Genomic DNA, 26,254 nt, shown 5'->3' with positions numbered 1-26,254 from the left:
CAGTCCTTTGAAGATAGACACCAGTTGCTTGGAGCAACTCAGCGGGACAGGCAGCATCTCTGGAGAGAAGGAACGGGTGGCGTTTCGGGTCGAGAGCCTTCTTCAGACTGAAAGTTTCACCACTCAGTAGATAATAAAATAAGACAATCATCACGGTCAATGTGAGACACAGTCTTTATTCCTATTTGACAAAATAAAAAGACGACTTCTTGCACATATTGAGAGAAGGTGCATCACACCAAACAACATTTGTCTAAAAAAAAAACAGATTATTCTTCAGCTCATTAAAGAGCTCGGGTGAAAAAACCCAATATAGTGTGTGAAAAAAAGTAACATCATTTGTGCCACGTGATTAACAACACTACAGTCCACGATGTTCATTCAAGATTAACGGGAAAGATCGGGAGACGGACAAGTCACTCGCACAAATAACAGAAATGCCGAGTACCGTGGGAACTCTATATCGTGGGAACTCTTTATCGTGCGGAACTCGTGCTGGACCACGACCACTTCACTCGGGTGACATCTTGCTTCAGGTCGCACCGTGAGAACTGGCCATGAGACTGCTGAACTCAGCAGGGTGCACCTTCCCTTCGTCCGTCTACTCCCGTCAGCTGGCTGGAGTAATTGATCCCGGAACCGAGCCCCCATTTGTGAGATACAAATTCAATCACAAACTCTTCAGAGACAAGGTCAAGAAACAAGTTTTCCTTTATTACATTTCTGCGCAGAAAAGGGTGTCTCTCCTCTATCATCCTCTAGAGACACACAAATATGGAGGTTGTATCTATCTTTTATACCTTTCTTCACTATGGTCACTACCTCATGTCTCCCCATCGAGCTTCGTCCAATCATAACATAAAGCCCACATTCCCACGAGAACGTCCAGAAACGTCTCGGAACAAATGTTCAGATGTTCTAGTATAAATCAACCATCCCTATTAACCCTTCTCTCACAGACCCAAACAGTCTTTCCAGGTGAGGCAGAAGTTCACTTGCACCTCCTCCAATCTCATCTACTGTATCCGCTGTTCCAAGTGTCAACTTCTCTACATCGACGAGACAAAGTGCAGGCTCGGCGATCGTTTTGCTGAACACCGCCGCTCAGTCCGTCTTAACAATAGACAATAGACAATAGACAATAGGTGCAGGAGCAGGCCATTTGGCCCTTCGAGCCAGCACCGCCATTCACTGTGATCATGGCTGATCATCCACATTCAGTACCCCGTTCCTGCCTTCTCACCATATCCCCTGACTCCGCTATCTTTAAGAGCTCTATCTAACTCTCTCTTGAAAGCATCCCGAGAATCGGCCTCCACTGCCTTCTGAGGCAGAAAACTCCACAGATTCACAACTCTCTGGGTAAAAAAGATTCTCCTCATCCCCGTTCTAAATGGCCTACCCTATTTTTCAACTGTGGCCCCTGGTTCTGGACTACCATAACATCGGGAACATGTTTCCTGCCTCCAATCCCTTAATAATCTTATATGTTTCAATAAGATCCCCTCTCAATCTTCTAAATTCCAGACTATAGAAACCCAGCCGCTCCATTCTATCAACATACGCATGGGCCGCGGAACCGGGGGGGCTGAGGGGGGCTGCAGCCCCCCCCCCACACTTTTTTGGCTGGACATGTTTCAATGTCTCCGGCTTTGGACGAGGCGCTGCCGTGCTCTGAGCGTGGGTGTTGGAGACCTGGGGCGGAGGGAGGGATGGAAGCTGAAGCAGTGACGGGGGCAAATGCGGATGGGGAGCCGGGGCTGGTGAGTGTTTGCCGGGCTGACTAGCCGCTCGCTGCAGCTCCGGCCATGGAGCAGCCTCAATGCAAGAGTCCCAGGCCGTCGGAGGCGTTGGAAGCTTTGCGCCACTGTTGTGAGAGTCTCTGCTCCAAATTCGCCCTGGTGACCGGCATGGACCAGGCTGTGGCTCAATGCATCCTGGAGGACAACCAGTGGCTGCTGGAAGTAGGTACCAAGCACTGGGTAGAAGCGGTGGAAGATAGTGGCCTTCAAATGGGGGTGGTAGGAGAAAGCATCGTGCTTGCCTGGTAGATTTTCACTGACTGTAACTCAGGGCTGGGGGGGGGGGGGGGGGGGGGGGGGGGGGGGGGGGGGGGGGGGGGGGGGGGGGGGGGGGGGGGGGGGGGGGCGGGTGGATGGGAGGAGGGTGTTCAGGTTTTTTGGGTTAGGGCCCGTGTGCCGTAGGTTGCCAAACCTTGTCCTAGATGTTTGGCCTCATTGTGGTCCTCCCCATGTTTTACAACCGATTCACTGGTTAGTTGTATCTCTGGCTGCTTCATGTTGTCGGCGGCTGCACATCCATCCAAGAAAGAAGAGAAGAGAAGAGATGCGACGTCACTCACAGCCGCCAACTGACGCGCTTCCACAGACCGCACAGATCGTTGTGATATGGCGCAAAAAGACAAACTGTGCAGGGACTGAAGACAGCGTGAGAATTCTGTCATCAGCGTGAGAATTGGCTCACAGCTCAAAGCGTGTGAGTTGGCAGCCCTGTCTAAGGCCAGGATGTGACAACAGATGCACAGGGAGACACATACACAAAGGAAGACACACACACTCACACAGGGAGACAGACACACACACAGGGAGACAGACACACACACACAGGGAGACAGACACACACACACAGGGAGACAGACACACACACACAGGGAGACAGACACACACACAGGGAGACAGACACACACACACACACAGGGAGACACACACAGGGAGACAGACACACACACAGGGAGACACACACACAGGGAGACAGACACACACACACAGGGAGACACACACACAGGGAGACAGACACACACACACAGGGAGACACACACACAGGGAGACAGACACACACACACAGGGAGACACACACAGGGAGACAGACACACACACACAGGGAGACACACACACAGGGAGACACACACACAGGGAGACAGACACACACACACAGGGAGACACACACACAGGGAGACACACACACACACACAGGGAGACAGACACACAGGGAGACAGACACACACACACAGGGAGACAGACACACACACACACAGGGAGACAGACACACACACACACGGGGAGACAGACACACACACACACGGGGAGACGCACACACACACACACGGGGAGACACACACACACACACGGGGAGACACACACACACACACGGGGGGAGACACACACACACAGGGGGAGACACACACACACACAGGGGGAGACACACACACACAGGGGGAGACACACACACACACAGGGGGAGACACACACACACACAGGGGGAGACACACACACACATGGGGAGACACACACACACACAGGGGGAGACACACACACACACAGGGGGAGACACACACACGCACGCACGCACGCACACGCACACACACACACACACAGGGAGATGCACACACACACAGGGAGACACACACACACACACAGGGAGACACATACACAAAGGAAGACACACACACGGAGACACACACACACACAGACACGCACACAGGGAGACACACACACAGGGAGAGAGAGACACACACACAGGGATACACACACAACATACCAACACAACATCTACACACACACCTTTCCTTCCCCCCCTCCATTCTCCCCCTCCCTCCCCTCTCTTTCCTTCCCCTCCTTCTTTTTTCTCACACTTCCTCTTTATCCCCTTTCTTCTTCCCTTCCTTCATCCCCTTTCTACATTCCATCCCCCTGTCTCCTCTTTGCCTCCATCCCTCCCTTTTTTTCTTCTCTCTCTCTCTTTCTCCCCTCCCTCTCTTTCCCCGGCCGCCCATTGGCGACGTTGGCGCTGCCGTGTGAGTTGAAGGGCAGGAGGGAGGGAGGGAGGGAGTGAGGTTGCCGCGGCAGCCGGAAGCGCAGCGTCGCAGACAGCGCACAAAAGCACTGGCACCCGCTGCCCGGGACCGACGCGCTTCCCCAATCCGTGCAGATCGCTGTCATGCGGCGCAAACTTGAGACAAACTGTGCAGCAAAGATCCTATAGCGGAGCTATAGGATCTTTACTGTGCAGGGACTGAAGACAGCCTGTCAGCGTGAGAATTCTGTCTTCAGCGTGAAGGCGTGAGAATTGGCTGAAATGCGTGAGTGTCACGCTCAAAGCATGAGAGTTGGCAGCCCTGTGTAACTGCAGGAAAAATGTTCCCAATGTTGGGGGAGTCCAGAACCAGGGGTTACAGTTTAAGAATAAGGGGTAGGCCATTTAGGACTGAGATGAGGACAAACTCTCTTCACCCAGAGAGTTGTGAATCTGTGGAATTTTTGGAGGTCAAGCAATAACAAAAATAATAACCACCTGCTCCTATCTCTCATGTAGGCCCTACATTATCTTAAAAATACTTCAAACAAAAAACATTGAAATCATACTTCTTCAATGCACTAAAACATGATTTTAATACATCAAATTTGTCAGAACTGAACGAGGAGGACACAAATGCAGGCTCAGACACAGGGCAGATCAGTCTTCGGCGTTTAATCGGTCCAAGTCAGTACACAGGTAGGCAAAACAGAGGCAACAGTACCATATAGGAGCAGGCAAGAACCAGTGGTCGAAAATACAGGTAAAGGTCGAGATCACAAGGTCACAAGATTTCGAGAGCTGGAACGAGGTGATACCAAGTAGCATACACCACGAACTGGCAATGGGAACTAAAACACAAAAGGCTTAAATACAGACTAGCAGGGGATAACGAGACACAGGTGAAACACATCAGGGCGTGGCCAACAGACTAGCAGGGGATAACGAGACACAGGTGAAACACATCAGGGCGTGGCCAACAATCACATGAGGGTAAACGACCTGACAGGAAATGGGACCTGAAACAAGAGGAGATGTGAGACACCAAAATAAAACAAGAATGCAAACTCTAATACTAAAAACCAATAAGAAACAGAAACTAGATCAAACGCGAGACCTGACAAAATTTCAAAATGTCCCTACTGTGGGAGGGGGAGCACCCCTCTCCTTAGCCCTCCCCCACTCAGTCACTCCACTCCCTCGCCAGGTACCTCCAAAATCAGTGATCAGTGATCACTCAGCCCCCCCCCCCCCCCCCCCCCCACTTTCAAAAACGCTCTGCGACCCCTGATACAACAGTCCCGCCATCCCGGGAATTAATCTTGCTGCACTCCCTCAATAGCAAGGTCTCACTAGGGCTCTGTACAACTGCAAAAGGACCTCTTTGCTCCTATACTCAACTCCTCTTGTTATGAAGGCCAACATGCCATTTGCTTTCTTCACTGCCTGCTGTACCTGCACACTTACTTTTAGTGAGTGATGAACAAGATCCCACAGATCTCTTTTTACTTCCCCTTTTCCCAACTTGACACCATTCAGATAATCATCTGCCTTCCTGTTTTTGCCCCCAAAGTGGATAACCTCACATTTATCCACATTAAACTGCATCTGCTAGGCATCCGCCCACTCACCCTACCTGTCCAAATCACCCTGCATCCTCATAGCGTTCTCTTCACAGTTCACGTTGCCACCCAGCTTTATGTAATCTGCAAATTTGCTGGTTACTTTGAATCCTTTCATCTAAATCATTTATGTATATTGTAATTAGCTGCAGTATCTTTCCAGTCAAATTTAGCCAGCTCCTCCCTCATGGCTCCATAGTCCCCTTTGTTCAACTGTTTTCCGATTTTCTCTTCTCCCTCTCAAATTGTGGATTAAAACTAATCATATTATGGTCACTACCTCCTAATGGCCCCTTTACCTCGAGTTCCCTTATCAAATCCGGTTCATTACACAACACTAAATCCAGAATTGCCTTCTCCCTGGTAGGCTCCAGTACAAGCTGCTCTTCAAATCCATCACGGAGGCACTCCACAAACTCCCTTTCTTGGGGTCCAGTACCAACCTGAATTTCCCAGTCTACCTGCATGTTGAAATCTCCCATAACATTACCTTTCCAATATGCCAATTTTAACTCTTGATTCAACTTGCACCCTATATCCAGGCTACTGTCTGGGGGCCTGTAGGTAACTCCCATTAGGGTCTTTTTACCCTTACAATTTCTCAGTTCTATCCATACTGACTCTACTTCTCCTGATTCTATGTCACCCCTCGCAAGGGACTGAATTTCATTCCTCACCAAAAGAGCTACCACACACCCTCTGCCCACCTGTCTTCATTTTCGATAGGACGTAGACCCTTGAATATTCGGTTCCCAGCCCTAGTCCTCTTTCAGCCATGTCTCTGTAATTCTCACAACATCATACTTGCTAATTTCTAACAGAGCCTCAAGCTCCTCCACTTTATTTCTTATACTTCGTGCATTCATATATAATACTTTTAATCCATTACTCCCCTCACCCTTCACATTGATTCCTATTTCACTTGGCCTTACTCTGCTATCCCTTCCTGAGCTTTCTGCCCCGTTAATTCTGGTGTCTTTCTTAACTTTTCTTACATTCTCTTTTCCTTTAACTCCATCCATGTATCTCTAGTTTTTCTCCATCCTCCCCCAGGAGATGGGAAGATGTGGCCAGAGGTGGGATCCCGTTGGAGGTGGCAAAAATGTCGGAGGATTATTTGTTGTATGTGACGGCTGGTAGGGTGGAAGGTGAGGACAAGGGGGACTCTGCCCTTGTTACGAGTTGGGGGATGGGGAGTGAGAGCAGTTACGGAGTATTGAAGAGACCCTGGTGAGAGCCTCATCTATAGTAGAAGAGGGCAACCCCCGTTCCCTAAAGAATGAGGACAGCTCCGATGCCCTGGTGTGGAACACCTCATCCGGGGTGCAGATGCGGCGTAGACAGAGGATTTGGGAGTAGGGGATGGAGTCCTTACAGGAGTCTGAAGAAGGGTTTCGGCCCGAAAGGTTGCCTATTTCCTTCGCTCCATAGATGCTGCTGCACCCGCTGAGTTTGTCCAGCACTTTTGTCTACCTGAGTCCTTACAGGAAGCAGGGTGGGAAGAAGTGTAGTCCAGATAGCCATGGGAGTCAGTGGATTTATAGTAGGTGTTGGTCAGTATTCTGTCCTTTGCAATGGAGATAGTGAGGTCTAGAAATGGTAGGAAAATGTTGGAAACTGTCCAGGTGTATTTGCGTGCTGGATGGAAGTTAGTGGTGAAATGGATGAAGTCAGTGAGTTCTGTCTGGGTGCAGGAGGTAGCACCAATGCATATTTCGCTTGGGTAGTTTACACCCCAGCAGTATGAACATTGACTTCTCTAACTTCAGATAGCCCTGGCTTTCTCTTTCCACCCCCTCCCCTTTCCCAGTTCTCCCATTAGTCTTACTGTCTCCAACTACATTATATCTTTGTCCCACCCCCTCCCCTGACATCAGTCTGTAGAAGGGTCTCGACCCGAAATGTCACCCACTCTTTCTCTCCAGAGGTACTGCCTGATCCGCTGAGTTACTCCAGACTTTGTGTCTACCTTCGATTTAAACCAACATCTGCAGTTCTTTCCTACACAATGTTGTCACATATCTTCCCGCCGAGTTAGATGCACTTCTGGTCCAGGAGTTTCACTTGGCTTGGAACACTGTAGTTACTCCAGCAACTTGTGTTTTAATCTACGGTGTTATCCTTTTATCTATTTTCCTAACCTGTGCAAGGCAAACTGGATTGATGTAAACAGTTTCACTTTGAAGTAGACACAAAACGCTGGAGTAACTCAGCGGGACAGGCAGCATTTCTGAAGAGAAGGAATGGATGACGTTTCGGGTCGAGACCCTCACTCAGACTTTTGAAGTTGAGTTTGTTGTCATGTGTACCGAGGTACAGTGAAAAGCTTCATTGTTGCGTGCTATCCAGTGAACAGAAAGACTTTGCAATCGAGTGGTCCAAAGTGTACAGATACAGGATAAAGGGAATAAGATAAGGTCCAATGAAAGATAGTCCAAGTGTCTACTTCAACTTGAACTTGAGCAGCACTTTGCAAAGCCCACGGTTTAAAATGACTGCTTTTTATTCCGAGTGATTGGCTGGTATAGCTGGCAGAATGCAGCAGCCTGTGTGGATTGGGGAAGAGGAGGAGGAGGAGAGGCAGCAGCAAAGATACTAGAGGGCAGTAGTCGCAGTCTGTCGGGGGGCGTGATCAAATCTACAAAGCTACTAAAGCCAGCTTGTGTGTGATTGAGCCGAGTTACTGCAGGCCAGGCGGTGGGTGACAGTGACAGCTGGGTATGGCTGACGAGCTACAGGCATGGAGCGGACCTCTGGCCTTGAACGAAGTGGATGAGAAACCCCAGCACCCGCTGGCTGTCAAATACGATGGCGTGGACATCGATGCGCTGGGCAAAGTGCTGACGCCCACCCAGGTACCGGGGGCCGGGGGCCGGGGGCCGGGGGCAAGGGGAGGGTGAGGGGGGTTGATGCAGGGCCCATCATGGCTCCTGCTCACCCCGACCCAGGCACGGGGGGGGGGGGGTGTCCGGGGCAAAGGGGCGGTGGAGGCCGGGGCGGGTGGAGGGTGAGGGGGGTTGATGCAGGCCCCATCACGCCGCGCCCCGTCCCGCCGCTGGGCTGTAACCGGCCGCCGGCGTGTTGCTGCAGGCCTGAGGGTGGGAGGGAGGGAGGGAGCGGGCGCCGAACTCTCCAGAAGGACAGCAGTCTCCGTGGACCGTGGACATTGTCAAAAATCAATGCCGCCCCTTCCACACGACGCTTTATTTATGCTGGAAGTCGTTTTATTCCATGCTGATTTTTTTGTTAAACGCGTAGGTGTATAAGATCTAGAGAGGAATAGATCGGGTAGATGCACAGACTTGCCCAGAGTAGGGGAATCAAGGACCACAGGACATAGGTTCAAGGTGAAGGGGAAAAGATTCAATTGAAACCCGAGGGGTAACTTTTCCACACAGTGGGTGGTGGGTGTATGGAACAGGTGGGTGTATGGAACAGGTGGGTGTATGGATGTATGGGTGTATGGAACAGGTGGGTGTACGGGACAGGTGGGTGTACGGGACAGGTGGGTGTATGGAACAGGTGGGTGTACGGGACAGGTGGGTGTACGGGACAGGTGGGTGTACGGGACAGGTGGGTGTACGGGACAGGTGGGTGTATGGAACAGGTGGGTGTAAGGAACAGGTGGGTGTACGGGACAGGTGGGTGTACGGGACAGGTGGGTGTACGGGACAGGTGGGTGTACGGGACAGGTGGGTGTACGGAACAGGTGGGTGTATGGATGTATGGGTGTATGGAACAAGCTGCCAGAGGAGGTGGTTGAGGCCGGGACTATCCCAACGTTTAAGAAATGGTTGGGCAGGTTTGGAGGGACATGGACCAAATGCAGGCAGGTGGGACTAGTGTAGCTGGGAGATGTTGACCGGTGCAGGCAAGTTGGACTGAAGAACCTGTTTCCACACTGTATGATTATGTAGGTGCTGGAAACACTCGGTAGATCTGGCAGCACCTGCACAAAGAGAAACAGCATGTGTCTGTCCCAGACCCAGTCCCAGACCTTTTCAAACATCAAACTTTTAACTTTATTTCTTGCGACATTTTCTTTTGGCATTTCCCTGGTCGGAGTACCACAATTGCCATGGAACTCACTGTTTTAATATGAGGGGAGCACCAATGTCATCAAATCAGTGCAGTCAGAATATGCAGCTAGCGCCTCTGCATGTTATCACCATGCGAGGTGGGCTAGATACTCGGCCATTCAGATGGATCCTAATGTCTTTGCCACCCACCCTTCCCATTTCATGATGCCTTAATTGATTGCTTTCCTCATGGTGTGAATTTATTCTGTAAATTATTGATCGCCCTCTGGTGGGAAAGACCTTCTGATGACAATTCTTACTTTAACCCTAATTACTACTTGATATTATCCAGGATGATTTGTCTTAAATTTCAGTTCTGTGGGTTCTTAGAAAGAAATGACCCCCAAGAGTGACCAGTGGGATACTGTTTGCTCCAGAGGCCTGTTTGCTTTGGGGTTAGTTGTGTTGTGGCCATCTTGACTTGTTAGGCCTGGAATTATGGCAAGGCATATCTGCATGGGCTGTTGTAGAATGGAGTCAACTGTGCTCATGCTAATGGTGGAGTTGTGGTCGAGTAGGTCTGTGTAGTGTTCCTCCAGTGGACATTGGCTGTCTTTCTGTCCCTAATAAGTTTGCCTTTTTCTGGTTCTCAATGTGGTGCCTAGCCTAGGAACCCAAGCCAGTCCTGCCTCGGCTTCCTGTACTTGCCATCTATGATCACTCCTTTTGTCACAGGTTTCTGCTGGACCTCTACCTTCTGGTGCCTCTACAGTTGGGAGGAGGGAACGGGCAGGTGATGTTTTGGGTTGAGACCCTTCTTCAGATTGATTCTCCTCCCTCAACTGGTTTGATCTTGAACCCATTCCATTTTCTCTTCCAAGAGTTATGGTCTGAGTGCAGGTAGATGAAACTAGGTGAGAGTAAGTGTTCGGCACGGACTAGAAGGGCCTAGCTGGCCTGTTTCCGTGCTGTAATTGTTATATGGTTATAAGTCTTTAAACTTGACATAATGCTAATAACTGATGTTAAAACATTTAATTTCCTGGTGCAGGTGCAGAAACGTCCAGTCAGCATTAACTGGCCTGGTTGCAGTCCAGCCAAGCAATACACTCTAGTTCTGACCGACCCCGATGCTCCAAGTAGGGAGAAACCAAAATTTAGGTTGGTATTAATCATTCCTGGTTATTTCTTCAAGGAAGAGACTGAGGGTGCAATTTGCAGTGAAAAGAACAACCTACATTTCGCCAATTTTTCAATAAATTGGCGAAATGTGACAAATTTTAAAATGATGCTCGGCATTTATCATTTGCTGAAGATGGAGAGGCTGAAACAGGGTAGTTGTAGTCTAAAATGTAGAGCTAGTTGTTCAGGAAGAAACACCTATTTTTATTGTTCTGTAAATGGTCACTGGCAAATTAGGTTAATAAAAAACATATATCTTGCAGATTGGTTGTAAAAATACTGGGATCTCACTGGCAAAACGGGCTTAAGGAGTTAAAATAATCTAGTTCCCATTTGACGTGTGCAAATATTTATTTCTCCTCATCGTTTCTCAATCTATGACATATATTGATACTAGCAAAAATATTTAGCAAATTTGACATCTTGTGGAATGTTTTGAAAAATATCCTGCATTCCCTGATTCTTCATAATGTAAAACATAACTTCAACTGAGTTTTACAGCCTTTTACCATTTACAGTGATTTATTAGTCCTTTTTGTTGTTGATGTCCAACCTGTAATTCCTGGATTTGCTTGCTATTGTCAATTAATGTTCATCTTCCCTGATGGAGAGGCAAATTAACGTGCACAATTCAGCAACTTTAAAAGGCAGAAAGATAACAGGATTAGAAAATCACCAATGCCTACAAAAGATAAATCTTAACTATTGATAATTTAAACTTACATCTTTGCTTTCCCCGTTTCCTGTACTCAACAAATTTTACTTACATTCCTGTTTTGAGCAGATTTCAACCAGTCAAAATAAGTATTGTACATACAGTCTAGATACGTTCCAAGAAAATGGATTACAAAACAAAACAGCGCTCACCGGGTTATTATAATATCTCATGAATGAGATGCAATCCTGATTTTTAACTCACTTATTGCTAACTTTTGCTAACTCGCTTGTAAGTCCGTAGACATTTCAACAATGTTTACACCAGATGTTTAGCAATTTATTTAATGTACATTGGCGGCTCACGTGTAAACGAGACATGAAACGACCTGATTCACTCCTTCAGCTGACTTGACCCAACCAAAACCTTCAATCAATGGTAAGCCTTTAGCTCTTCATGTCCAGAACTCATGCTTGTACCTCCCCTGCATCTTCACCGACTGAAACTGGTTGTCAGTCACATCCCCCACCACCCAACGCCCTCATTCCACCAGAGGGGATTTGGAGTAATTCAACCTGACAATACAACCCAACACAACACAACATTCTCATGTTTGGAGTCTACTTCCCTGTGCGGTGGACTGAGCCCAAGTGACCAATAGTCCTGGCGCGACCCTATCCCAACACTTGTTCCGCTGGCATCGTGCCACTTTTCAGACTTGCCCTGTTCTCTCCTTCGTCTTTGTGCTTGTATGAGATATGTCTGAACCCGGCGTTCTTCCTCCTCTGCCCACCTCCGACTGGAGCTTTGATTTTCCCCCATGCAGAGTTATTGCGTTATATTCCCCCCGCACAGTTATCACATTGTTCTCACGTTGGTCAAATCGCAAAACATTTATGTCATTGCATTCTGCGGACTGTTTTAAACAAAAAGAAGGCTCCAAAATAAAGGAGCACAGTAGCGAAGCAGCACTATGCGGGTGGGGTAACACTAAACATGGTATTACTGTATTTTACAACGTTTATAAAATGCCATGTCTTCATTATTTCTTAGTGTGAAGGGAAGATAATTTAAACACATTCAAGGTTATGTGTTTTAAACATCCTTTAGTGAACAAACCACCATGGATGTTCTAAATTCCTTGAAGGCACTACTGCAGTAATCTGAGAGTACAGCAACTCCTTTATTTAGCATCTCTGGCCCAACTAATATGAGATGAGATGTTATGAAATGAATCCTGAAGAATATTATCCCTCCTGTTTATATAATTGTTATTAAAATAAAGTGAACTGGATTCGTGAATTTTAAATTGTTTTTTTAAAGTTTGCCATTAAAACTTTCAAAATATTTATAAATGATTTGTTTGTATATACAGAGTTTATTGCATTCAACTGTTAAATGTGTAAAGCAAAAACAAATGATTACTTGAAGTAGATTATACATATTTGTAGATGACGTTTATGGATTGGATGTAACGGTGATTTTTCTCCTACACATGGGGTTACTGTGGTGGGAAAGTGGAGATAACTGCATGCTCAGTATGTGCTTTCATAAATGTCCCAATATTTGTTGTTGCCTAGCACACGAATAGTAACATTTGCTTCCGTGTTTGTATCAGTGAACTTTGTACAGAAAATGTAGCTCATGCTCTTGTAATCCGTGCTGCTCTAAAGTGTGTTGAAATGGGACACTTTCCAGCAACGATTTTCTCATCAATCAATCTTCACTAGCTAACTCTTCAAGAATGGGGTTATCTTGTCATCATAACTGTTGGATTTATTAATAAAAGCGCCAAATTCAGGACCTGGATGCTTCCTTACAAAACTTTGTTCGTGTTTTTGGACCATACTGTTGAAACTCGTGCTTGGAATTTTCCATTTTAACTGGTTCTTAGTTAACTTTCCAAACTGCCTAATGTGGTGCATTGCTCAAGAATTAATCTTGTTTTTTTATTTATTTATTAGGGAATGGCATCATTTCCTTGTCGTCAATATGAAAGGAAATGATATTAAAAGTGGAGAGATTCTTTCTGACTATGTTGGCTCTGGTCCTCCCCAAGGAACAGGCAAGTCAGTTTTATTGTACAGATTGATTCATTAATAAAAAGTGTTACGTAATTCTGGTTACAATTAACCAACAGGTTTTGTGGAAAATTTAAATTTCAATTCTCTCAATTGTGCATTTCTAATGCACCCAATGCACAAATGAGATAATCCTGAAATATAATGCATTTGTACTAATATTAATATACAATATTAGTGCACTGTGTTTTAAATGTTGTCAGAGCCAAACATAAGGCAACCACGCTTTACCTGAAATGTAAGAGTGAAGGGAATATTATCAGTCTGGAATTTTTTGTGGAGTGATGACAAAACCTGTTGTTCCATAAAATCAATATCAACAATTCCGGGAGTCTCAAGAGAGTACAAACATAGAAATCTGAAAATTGCAATCAGCAATTTATCCTCAGCTCTACACCTGTCGTGAGGGATGAATGAGGCAACGGGAATTTGATTAATTACATAATAATTGAGATGTGAATTTGGCAGAACATTTTGTAGCGCATGTCATCTTCCTCCCTCTAAAGTGCGAGTTGGCATGCACCAAAACCAAACTGTCATTGCACTTCACCACGGATGTTAATTCCACTGGTCAGCATTCATTGAGGCGTGTCGCCTTACTCTTCTTGTGTATTATTGATGTCCTGTTAAAGCAGTTGGGAACCTCGGACATAATTAATGAGAGAGAAAAAACAGGAAAGAGACAAGCCCTGGAGATGATCTCCAGTATTCCATTTCTGAGGAACGGCTGTGCAGGTCAGTTCAATGATATGATGGCTGTAGGAAAGTAGCCGTTCTGAACTGGATGGAATAGCGTAGATGCTTTCAATGGTGTAGCCGTTCTGAACTGGATGGAATAGCGTAGATGCTTTCAATGATGGGAAGTTATACTATGTATTTTAATGTCGCGTGAAGTTGCATTATTATTCTGTGTATGAATAATGCATTTATTTAACTGAAAATTATGGATTTTCAATTTCTTTAAGGTTTCTTTAATTGGTTAACATTGTCTTCTGCACCACTTTGCCCCATCTTTGCAAAGATAAACTCATTATTTCTTTGAATCTGATACCAAGGGAGGACTTTGAATCATACCATGGGAAGAGTTTTTCATGTTATAGTAGTCCAAAGTTTCATTTGCCATCAGACTTTTCTAATCTCATCATGAAGTAATGGCATTTTGAGTAATCATGATGGGACAAGCATTAATGGTTTCTACATGCCTGTTTTTTCATTTTTTACCGGAATGAGGAACATCTGCACTGTGATGGAATTCCAAACTTCCAGTTATTGACTTCCAATATTGCAAATGGCTTTCGACTTGGTCTGCAATTGTATCTTAGCTCATGGTACATATTTGGTCTGGTAGAGTGGGGGAAGGAGAATGGTTTACCTGGCACACATGCCTGCTCACATGAGCTTGCCAGCAGTTCCCTGGAATCCTCGAGAATGATGTAACAACTTCAAAAGAACATCCCGTTCAGGCAGAAGTGATGTTGCAATCAGAAGTTCTGCTGTCGAGCTATTGCAACAAGTCAATGATACTTTACATTTTTAAATGCATCCCACTTTCCAGATGTTCCTTTTCCGGCAAACAGCCTGCTCTAATTACTTGAGTGAGTGACTGATTGATGTACATTGCAAGTGGCAGAACATGAGTGGTTGGTAATCTAGGATTTCATAGAGGCATAAAAGTACACAAGCAATGAAGAATGTTGGGTATCTTGTAAAAAAAACAATTCAGCCATGAATGTAGTATAGGATCCAGTTCTTGGCACCATTCTTTAAGAATATGAGGTTTCTAGGAAGTGCAGGAAATAATAGTTCCCAGATGAGGAATTTTAGCTCTGACCATAGACTGGAGAATCTGTAGTTCTTGCAGGAAAAATCCAGAGATTTGCCTGCAAAGTGTTGCCTGAAGACAGGGGACATTACATTCAAATGATGGGCTAAAGGTATGGGGATGAGAGGACAATAGTTCTATCTAGAAAGTAGTGATGCAGAACTTCACGTCACGGTGGCACAACAAAAGAATTGCTGCCTTACAGCACCAGAGAGCCGGGTTCGATCCTGACTACGGATGCATGTCTGTACGGAGTTTGTACGTTCTCCCTGTGATCTGCATGGGTTTTCTCTGAGATCTTCGGTTTCCTCCCACACTCCAAAGACGCACAGATTTGTAGGCTTGGTATAAATGTAAACTGTCCCTAGTGTGTGTAGGATAGTGTTAATGTGCGGGGATTGCTGGTCACCACAGCTTTGGAGGCCGAAGGTCCTGTTTCCGTACTGTATTTACAAGCTAACCAAGAATTTGAGCCTGTATGGGTTGTGGAAACGGCCATTAAGAACTTCCAAAGGAGAATTGAATTGAATTGAATACTTGTTATTCGCCAAGTATGTATACAAACAAGGCATTTGCCTTGATGCTTTGCTCGCAAGTAACAACACGATATACAGTAAACAATTGAAAATAAAACATTATAATTTAAACTTGTGAAGAATGAAATAAAATACTAGAGCAAAAGGAGGCTACAGTCATTTGGCTGTTGAGTAGAGCTGTGAGATTCAAAAATCACAAATGCTCTTGAGACAAATTCAGACAAAGAAGTGTTTTTATTAATTTCATATTCTGCAGAATAGGTGCCTCTCCACTGATGTCCCCTAGAGGCACACCGAGGATCGGGATGTCTTCTATCTTTATACATTTCTTTTCATTATTATCACATTCTCATCTCTCCCCATTGAGCTTCTTCCAATCATAACATAAAGCCCAGATTCCCACGAGAACGTCGTGGAACGCCCACCCAACGTCAAAGGCACCTCCCCTATCATGCATCGCATGTGCATTTAAATTAGGCATCTTGTCATAGTGGGTGTGAGTACATTTTCATGGCATCTCATCAAGCAAGTGCAGTACAGAGTAGTTCATGCCCCTTCCCCCAGTCCCCGTTATGTTCTTGTCTGACTGTGGTTATCTTCTGACTCTCATCCTTGAAATGTCACCATCTGTACTTGCTGCTATTATCTAGAATTTCTCTCTGTTCTTTATATTGTTACTTTCTATTCTACCAGCAGTCTGGCTTCTGCTGACATCTTATTTCTTTCTAAGTTATATTTCTATCCCTAGTCTAAATCAACCATGTCTGTTAACTCTTTCCTCACAATCCATTCTTTTCTTTTTGCTACGCACCCTTGATTTATACTATCTCCTCCTTTTCTAATGCTAGCAGAAGATTCTTCACCTCCCTATCCTCCTCTCGTTGGTCATACTGTGTTCTGAAGGCCATTATGGTGGCAGCACTGTTCTTCGTCAGGGCTGTTTCTATCAATCGCTGAGCCAATCCCCGTACGCAGGGAATGATACAACATCCGAACAAACACAATAACCCTGCCATGACTATCACTGATGTTAGGGCTGATGTAAAGATGTGCTTCCATTTCCCAAAGCAGGAGTCTAGAAATCCGGTCCAGGAGGTGTCTACTCCAGAGTTCTCAGCCAATTCGATAGACAGAGAGGTGAGACCTGCTCGGGCTCTTGATACTGACCCATCCGGAGCAGTGTTGTTGGGGATATATGTGCAGCATTGTTCGCCAAACATTACACACACCCCTCCCTTCTCAGCCAGTAGCATGTCCAAGGCCATGCGATTTTGCCAGGCCATTTGGCTGGTAGCTGTCAGTTGTTCCGCTAATCCTTCAACTGCATCTCGAGTGTAATTTATAAAGCGTTGTTTGATTGTAGTATAAGTAGTTGATTCAGTCCACATTTTTATTAATTGTGGACCACCAGAAGAGTATGGACTCAAAGCCCGCAGCTATCTGATTTTTGGCTTTAAATTCATCGGGTCCCCCTCTTGGCACCCCTATCGCATCTATATAGATGTGTGTGTCGAATGATCCTCTCACCTTTCTCTTTTGTCGTCGGCTTCCTTTATCGAGTTCTACAGCATGTTCTACTGCTATGGTGAAGGGCATCATCAGTTGTATGAGGGTACAGGTTCCCGTCCATGACCCTGGTAACCGGGGCCACAGGGTATTCTCCCCGCACCACCACCAGACATTGGCTCTACTGACTATCTGCTTTTTCAGCCAGGAGCTATTGAACAGCGGCCCCTGTTCCTCAGCCGTTATATTATACGTCTTATTGCAGTTGAGCACCTCCCCCATGTCCTGTCCCTCTGGGTTATTTCTTGTATAGCACTCAAACCCCTCCTCCCCAAAAGGAATGGTAAATGGAGGAGGTCGAGGGTCTTCCCTTTAGCCCTTTGTATTGTTGTTGCTGGCCGGAAATAGGTAATGATAACTCTGGCATATCACATTCTTTGGTAAGAGGGGATTCGTGAATAGCTGTAGTATACATGTCATAGCCCTAGGTGTTCTATCCCAATTCAGGGGAAATGGTACTGGGACCAGCTGAGGCCTAGCTCCAGCGCAGGTGTAACAATTGGTTCGTTGCATACTTCTGGCTGTGTACATCATCCAGGCAAGCCAGGTGTTGGCTCCTTTTCCCCTTGTTGGTATTCCTTTCTTATATAACTGCCTTAATCCTGTTTCTCCTGCTACTATCATTATCTTCAGATCCTTAGACTCATCTTCCCTGGTGACATTGCTGACTACTGGTGGTGCTGGTGTTGCCCCGGGATCCCTATTCTGACTGTCATCTATCTTGAACACCTCTCCCCTATCCTCGTATATTACCATCTTCCCATCTTGCTTTACTTCTATCTCAAACTTCAGACATGCGTCCTTCCCTGTTGTATCTGCACATATCCAATACCTACCACTTTCCTGTATTTGGACACTCTGTATGCTCACATATACGCGTCCTGGCAATTTCTCGTTTGGGTTTTGATATACTCTCCACCTATCAGTTTGATAGGTGGTCCGATGCCACCCATATTTTGATGAAGTAAACACCGCGTGCCAATCTTTACAGGGATGGGTGCATAGATACATTCTATAGTCGCACCACCATTTTCCTTTACATACATTAAATGGGATGGTGGTGGACCTTCTATTCTGTGGTATTGTGATTTTTATGCATGTTACATTACTTACAAGTTGGGTAACCACCCAACACACGACCCACCAACACGAAATCTTCATTTTTCCTGCGGGTTCTTGGTAAATATTAAAGTCAATGGTTCTTTTCCTTTGCGCACAGTCCACGGGCTGATATCGTCTGGTGGGGCCTCCACAGGACCCTTAACTCGACTTGCGTGTGTCCACCCTTTCTCTTTTGTTTGTACTGCTGTCTCCGTGATTAGTAACACCAGGTAGGGTCCAGTCCACTTAGGTTGCAGCTTTTCTTCTTTCCACGTTTTTTATTAATACCCAGTCTCCAGCCTTGACTGAGTGAATCGGAAAGTCCAGTGGTGGGCTCTGGGCCAGCAATCCTTTAATTTTTAGTTCTGCAAGAGATTGGGACACTGCCAGTAAATAGTTCCTCAGGAACACATCGTTCCCTTGTATTGTTGGGACTCCTTCTATCTTCCCTAAGTATGGGAGCCCGAATAACATTTCATATGGTGATATCCCTATGTCTTTTCGAGGTGCTGTTCGGATTCTCAACAGGGCTATCGGGAGGCACTTAGTCCAGGGGAGTCCCGTTTCCTCTATCAACTTGGTGATTTGGGTCTTTAAGGTGCCATTCATTCTTTCCCACCTTTCCTGAGCTCTGGGGATGCCATGGTGTATGCAATTTCCATTCTATTCCCAGTGCTTCACATATCATTTCATGTGTTTTGGAGGCAAAATGGGTCCCTCTATCTGAGTCTATTGTTTCCACAATCCCATATCTGGGTATAATTTGTTCTAATAATATCTTGGCTACCGCCTGTGAGGTGGCAGTTGCCGTGGGGAATGCCTCTACCCATCTGGTGAAATGGTCCACTACCACTAACGGGTACTTCCATGTTCGTACCCGGGGCAGCTCGGTAAAATCTATCTGTATTCTTTGGAAGGGCCTAACTGCTAATGGTTGTCCTCCTCCTGGGACTGCTCTCGTGATTTTCTTATTAATTCGCTGACATATTACACAGCCCCTTATGACTTGTTTGGTCATGGTAAACATCCCACAGCAAGCGTAGGTTCTGAGGAGGGTGTCACAGAGGGCTTGTGTTCCCCAATGGCTTTGTCCATGTAATCTCCCTAATAACTCCCTCATTATTTCTTTGTTCAATAGCTGCTTTCCACCATTTCCCATTTGAAGTACGCTGAGCCCCCATTTCTTTCATGTTTTCCTGTTCTTTCTCACTAAAGATAGGTATCTTTTCCTCTGGTTCCCTTAAAGGTATTAGTGACTTCATTTCTACCATCTGTTCTGTGGCTGCTCTTTTTGCAACCTCATCCACTGCCCTATTTCCTCTGGCCTCCAGGGTGTTACCCTTCTGATGCCCTGCCACATATGCTATGGCTATTCGTTCTGGTTTTTGCAAGGCTTCCAGTGTCTGTCCTACCAATTGCTCATGCGCTAATTCTTTACCTCGAGTTGTTATCATTCCTCGCTCTTTCCAGATCTTCCCAAAGGTGTGTACTACTCCAAAAGCGTATTTTGAATCGGTATATACTGTCCCTTCCTTCCCCTCCAATAATTCTAAAGCTCTCATTAATGCATATAATTCACAAGATTGAGCTGACCAACTACCAGGCAGCCTGCCGCTTTCAATTTCCTCCATAGTTTCCCCGTTCACTATACCGTACCCACTATGTCTTTTTCCATCTATGCACCTGGAGGATCCATCTATCCACAGTCGACAGTATCCTATCAATCCCAGGAATTTTCGGATCTCTTTCTTATTCTTTGGTAGTGGTACTCCCGTGATCCCAGCTATCCTTTCAGGGTTGATTCGTCTCTTTCCTCCACTTATCAGATGTCCCAGATATTTTACCTCTTGTTTCACAAATTGAAGCTTGTTACGGGACACTCTTAACCCCTTCCTTCCCAAGAAGATTAACAGGCTTATTGTGGCGTCCCTTACTTCCTCTTCTCTCTCTCCTGACAAAAGGAGGTCATCCACATACTGTAATAGTTGCGTTTCCCCGTGTCCTGGGAAATCCTCCAATACCTGCTCTAAAATTTGGCCGAATAAATTTGGTGATTCTGTAAAACCTTGAGGGAGCACCGCCCACCGGAATTATTGCTTTCGCCCGGTTTTTTAGGTTTTCCCATTCAAAGGCGAATAAGTCTCTACTCTCTGTTGCCAGCGGACAGCTCCAGAAGGCATCCTTTAAATCTACCACACTAAACCATTTGTGGCTTGGGGGTATCCGTCCCATGAAGGTGTAAGGGTTAGGCACTACCGGGTGTCGGGCTTGGACCACCTTGTTCAGTTCCCTCAAGTCCTGTACGAGTCTAAACGTCCTGTCGGTCTTTCTGACTGGTAGGATCGGAGTATTGTAGGGGGACATACATGGTTCCAATAACCCGTCCTCTAATAAATTCTCAATGATTGGTTGTAAGCCTTTTCGTCCCTCGGTTGAAATGGGGTACTGTCTTACTTCGTACTGTGTCTGTGTCTCTCTCTCGCTCTCTGTCTCTCTCTCTCTCTCTCTGTCTGTGTTTCTCAACTTGTATGTCTACCATAAAACAACATAAAAGCTGGTCATGTTTCATCAATTAACTTATTTCCAGTTAACTTTACTGACGAGAAATCTAAAAGCCAAGAAACGATTTTTACAACTTCTCTCTCTCAGGTTACCAGGATACAAATAGTTCATTTTTGCAGCTTGTTCGCAATCCCCCACGGCCCAAACACAGTGGGAATTCCCACCTCCGCCACGGGGGCGTCTGTGTTCAATTTTACAACTTGCTCATTTCAACCATTTGTTCCAAACCGGTTTTCAAACAAATCACTTCGTTTCATTCTTACTTCAAATAGATTATTCAATTTATATTTTCTCCCTGCCTGCACTGTTGTCCCCGGCCTTTGCCGTCTTCTATCACATCCCCCTTTCGCGGCCTCTGCCGTCTTCTTATCTGCTACTTTCGGGTTAACTCCCTTATCATCCTGTCTCAGGAACTTTCCTGTCTCTATCTGTTCCTTATTTCTTCCTTACATCAGGCCAGGATTTGGTCACGAAATTGGCCCTAAGCAATTGTTGTCCTGCCCCTGAGTCCGGGTCTATTCCAGAATACTGTTGCATGTTCTTCCTGAGTCTCTGAAGGAACACTGTCGGGGCCTCATCTTTCTGCTGTCCATTCTCAAATGCTCGTTCGAAATTCTGTCCTTTGGGTACTGCCTCTCTTATCCCTTTTATAATTATCTCCCGCAGGTCCTTCATATTCCTTCGTCCTGTTTCTGTTCCCTTGTCCCAATCTGGCTCTTGTACTGGGAATTTATCTGCTGCCGCTGCATTCTGCTGCCCTGGAGGGTTCTCCTGTTCCCACTTTTTCATTGCTGCTGCCCTAATCATTTGCCTCTCCTCTGATGTGAAGAGATTCCCCATAATGGCCATCAACTCCTCCCATGTATAAGTGTTTGGCCCAAGGAATTGATCTAACTGCTCTGCCAGACCTAAAGGATCCTCTAGGAGGCTTTTCATCTCCTTCCTGAAGTTCCTCACTTCGGTACTGGTTAAGGGGACATTAACAAACCCCCTTCCCCCTTGGGGTCCTCTCCTAGGCACCTCCCCCAGGGGTCTAATTCTCTCCTCCTGGGTATTCCTGTCCCCAGTGGCTCTGCTCTACATCTACCCCGGCCCCTGTATTCTCTCTTCCTGGGTCTTCCTGCCCACCAGCGGCTTGCTCTACATCTACACCGAGGGCCCCTGTATTCGTCATCCCTGGGTATTCCTGCCCCAGAGCTATGCAATTTGCCCAAAGGACCTATTGGCAGAATGCGGGGATTTGGCGTCAGCCATTTCCCCTCCCTTTCAGGTTTTTCATTTACATTTGCCCATGTCTCCCGATCACGACTGAATTCCTCTCCGATCTTTATCAAATTGGCCCAGGTAAATTAGCTATAATAGTAAAAAGTTTCTTACCGGGGTTCTATGCACAGATCACTCGAATTTTCGCGATCCTATCACTCTCACTTCTGTGTCGAGTCTCTGTTTGGTCCGGATTACTTATGCTTAAACAGCTGACGGCAAGCAAGGAGTCTGAGACCGCTGAACTCAGCAGGGTGCACCTTCCCTTCGTCCGTCTACTCCCGTCAGCTGTCCAGAGTATTGGATCTCGGAAACGAGCCCCCAAGTTGTGAGATTCAAAAATCACAAATGCTCTTGAGACAAATTCAGACAAAGAAGTGTTTTTATTAATTTCATATTCTGCAGAATAGGTGCCTCTCCACTGATGTCCCCTAGAGGCACACCGAGGATCGGGATGTCTTCTATCTTTATACATTTCTTTTCATTATTATCACATTCTCATCTCTCCCCATTGAGCTTCTTCCAATCATAACATAAAGCCCAGATTCCCACGAGAACGTCGTGGAACGCCCACCCAACGTCAAAGGCACCTCCCCTATCATGCATCGCATGTGCATTTAAATTAGGCATCTTGTCATAGTGGGTGTGAGTACATTTTCATGGCATCTCATCAAGCAAGTGCAGTACAGAGTAGTTCATGCCCCTTCCCCCAGTCCCCGTTATGTTCTTGTCTGACTGGTTATCTTCTGACTCTCATCCTTGAAATGTCACCATCTGTACTTGCTGCTATTATCTAGAATTTCTCTCTGTTCTTTATATTGTTACTTTCTATTCTACCAGCAGTCTGGCTTCTGCTGACATCTTATTTCTTTCTAAGTTATATGTCTATCCCTAGTCTAAATCAACCATGTCTGTTAACCCTTTCCTCACAGAGCTACAGTGCCATCCATAATGTTTGGGGGAAAAAGACCAATAATTTATTTATTTGCCACAATTTGAGATTTGTAATTTAAAAAAATCATATCTGGTTAAAGTGCACATTGTCAGATTTTAATAAAGGCCATTTTTAAACATTTTGGTTTCACCATGTAGAAATTACAGCAGTGTTTATCCATAGTCCCCCCCATTTCAGGGCACCATACTGTTCTGCACACAGCAATGTCATGTAAATTAAAGTAATCATGTTTAGTATTTTGTTGCATATCCTTTGCATGTATGACTGCTTGAAGTCTGCGATTCACGGACATCACCAATTGCTGGGTGTCTTCAGCATATAAAAGGCATGCTCAATTGGGTTCAGATCGGGTGATTGACTGGGCCACTCAAGAATTGACCATTTTCTAGCTTTGAAAAACTCCTTTGTTGCTTCAGCAGTATGTTTGGGATTATTGTCTTGCTGTAGAATGGACCGCCGGCCAATGAGTTTGGAGGCATTTGGTTGAACGACCAGATAGGATGTGTCTATACACTTCAGAGTTCATTATGCTATTACCATCGGCAATTGTATCATCAATTAAGATAAGTGAGCCAGTACCTTCAGCAACCATACATGCCCAGGCCATAACGCCCCCAGCACCATGTTTCACAGATGAGGTGGTATGCTTTGGATCTTGGGCAGTTCCTTCTCTCCTCCATACTTTGCTCTTGTCATCACTCTGATATAAGTTAATCTTCGTCTGATCTGTCCACAAGGGCTTTTTCCAGAGCTGTGGTTGCTCTTTTAAGTACTTCTTGGCAAACTAACCTGGCCATCATATTTTGGCAGCTAACCAGTGGTTTGCATCTTGCAGTATAGACTCTGTATTTCTGTTCATGAAGTCTTCCGCCGACAGTGGCCATTGACAAATCCACAGTGCTTTTGATCTGTCAGACTGGTGTTCGAGGATTTTTCTTTATTATAGAGAGAATTCTTCTGTCATCAGCTGTGAAGGTCTTCCTTGACCTGCCAGTCCCTTTGAAATTAGTAAGCTCACCAGTGCTCACTTTCATCTTAATGATGTTCCGAACAGTTGATTTTGGTAAGCCTGAGGTTTGGCTGATATCTCTAACAGTTTTATTCTTGTTTCTCAGTCTCATAATGGCTTATTTGACTTTCATTGGCACAACTTTGGTCCTCATGTTGATAAACAGCAATAAAAGTTTCCAAAGGTGATGTAAAGACTGGAGGAAAGACTAGGTGCTAAGAAATCGAAGGTAGACAAAAATGCTGGAGAATCTGCAGTTCCTTCATAAACATTTCTCCAGCATTTTTGTCTAGGTGCTAAGAGCTCTCTTATACCTGCATTAAGGAGGCAATTAAACACACCTGAGCAATTACAAACCCTGTGAAGCCATGTGTCCCAAACATTATGGTGCCCTGAAATGGGGGGGACTATGAAAAAACACTGCTGTAATTTCTACATGGTGATACCAAAATATATAAAAATACCCTTTAATAAAATCTGACCACATGCACTTTAACCACATGTGATTTTTTTCTATTACAGATCTCAAATTGTGGAGTACAGAGGCAAATATATAAATATGGGTCTTTGTCCCAAACATTATGGAGGGGGCACTGTACTGCTCGTGGAAAAAAGCTGTTTTTTATGTCTGGCTGTGGCAGCTTTGACAATCCGGAGTAGCCTTCCAGAGGGAAGTGCTTCAAAGAGTTTGTGGCCAGGGTTGAGAGGGGCCAAAGATGAGCTTACCCGCTCGCTTCCTGGCCCTTGCAGTGTACAGTTTGTCGATGGGGGGGGGAAGGTTGAATGTTTACAAATGAGAAATTAGCAGCTGTAGGATAATAGGATGAACAGGAAACAACTGAAGAGAGATAGCTTAAACTCTCAGCCAATGGCTGTCTCCAGTGCTGCTTTGATTCTTGAAGATAGCTAAATGTTGCCAGCTGGTGTTTTTGTTTAAATTAACTGTCAACATTTATTTCAGGTCTTCACCGCTATGTCTGGCTGGTTTATGAACAATCTAAAGCGTTACAATGTGATGAACCACGATTGACCAACCGGTCTGGCGATAAGCGCGGGAATTTCAAAACTGCCGCTTTCCGTAAGAAGTACAGTTTGGGTTCGCCAGTGGCTGGCATCTGTTATCAAGCTGAATGGGATAATTATGTGCCAAAACTTTATGACCAGTTAGCTGGAAAGTAAAAAAATTGCAAGTTTCTGAACAGTTTTGCAGTTTTAACAAATGTGCACATCCTTGTGACTAATGTCAATAGTATTGTTGTGTTCACAGTTCCTGTCATGGCAACCACCTTGCTTTTGACTCTAAAATAAAACATGAGTGGATGATAATTGAATTGTGTCTTTTATATTTCACAGTTCAGACACCGGAAGGTGGTACCAGGTAATTTGTAATTCTCCTGCCTTCTCCCCATAACCCCCGACACCAGTACTAATCAAGAATCTATCTGCCTTAAAAATATCCACAGCCTTCTAGGCCAATGAATTCCACAGATTCACCAACTTCTTACAAAACAAATTCCTCCTCATCTCTTTTCTAAAGGTTTTCTAAAGCTTTGAGGGGAAAGATTTAATAGGACAACCCGTCAGCCACGCCTGCGCAGTTGGGGGCTATGGGTCAGTGGTGGAATATTGCCTTGGGTGGTTGGGCCCAACGGGTCCGCACCTGGTCTAGTCACGTTTAAAAGGCATTTGGACAGTGCCATGGGTTGGAAATGTTGAGAGGGATTTGGGCCAAACATGTGCAGGTCGGACTCGTGAAGATGGGGCACCTTGGTCGCTTTGGGAAAGCTAGGTTAAAAGACCCGTTTCTGTGCTGTATGACACTCCCACCCCCTCCCCCACCCCTCTTCACCCCCATCTCCCCCCCACCCCCTTCCCCTCTCTCTTGCACCACTCCCCGCTACTCCTTTCCTACCCCTCTTTCCCCCTTCCTGCCCTCCCCACTCTCCTCCCACTCCCCACTCTCCTCCCCTTCCCATCCCCTCTCTCTCCCCCTACCCCGCTCTCCCTCCCAAATCTCTCACATTTCCCCCTCCACCTCTCCCCTCCCTCCCCTCTCCCCACCCCGTCT

The 26,254-nt window shown here is 45.8% G+C and overlaps 1 protein-coding gene across 1 annotated transcript; it reads left to right on the top strand.

The window, feature by feature from the left end:
• Positions 1-7,824: 7,824 nt before the first annotated feature.
• On the top strand, positions 7,825-25,512 carry pebp1 (phosphatidylethanolamine binding protein 1). Its single transcript, XM_033043110.1, has 4 exons — positions 7,825-8,290; positions 10,506-10,615; positions 13,256-13,356; positions 25,148-25,512. The coding sequence occupies exons 1-4, from the start codon at positions 8,156-8,158 to the stop codon at positions 25,363-25,365; spliced, it is 564 nt and encodes a 187-aa protein (XP_032899001.1). The 5' UTR covers positions 7,825-8,155; the 3' UTR covers positions 25,366-25,512.
• Positions 25,513-26,254: the final 742 nt, after the last annotated feature.

Source organism: Amblyraja radiata, chromosome 25, assembly GCF_010909765.2.
Source record: "Amblyraja radiata isolate CabotCenter1 chromosome 25, sAmbRad1.1.pri, whole genome shotgun sequence".
NCBI classification, from domain to species: domain Eukaryota; kingdom Metazoa; phylum Chordata; class Chondrichthyes; order Rajiformes; family Rajidae; genus Amblyraja; species Amblyraja radiata.
Note: the sequence above shows the minus strand (reverse complement) of the source record. Positions and strands in the feature narration are given on the sequence as shown.

Coding starts and splice junctions, on each gene's coding strand:
- pebp1 (XM_033043110.1), top strand. CDS start 8,156: ATGGCTGACGAGCTACAGGCATGGAGCGGACCTCTGGCCTTGAACGAA. Junction 10,616..13,255: donor AGGGAGAAACCAAAATTTAG/GTTGGTATTAAT, acceptor TTTATTTATTAG/GGAATGGCATCATTTCCTTG. Junction 13,357..25,147: donor TGGTCCTCCCCAAGGAACAG/GCAAGTCAGTTT, acceptor CATTTATTTCAG/GTCTTCACCGCTATGTCTGG.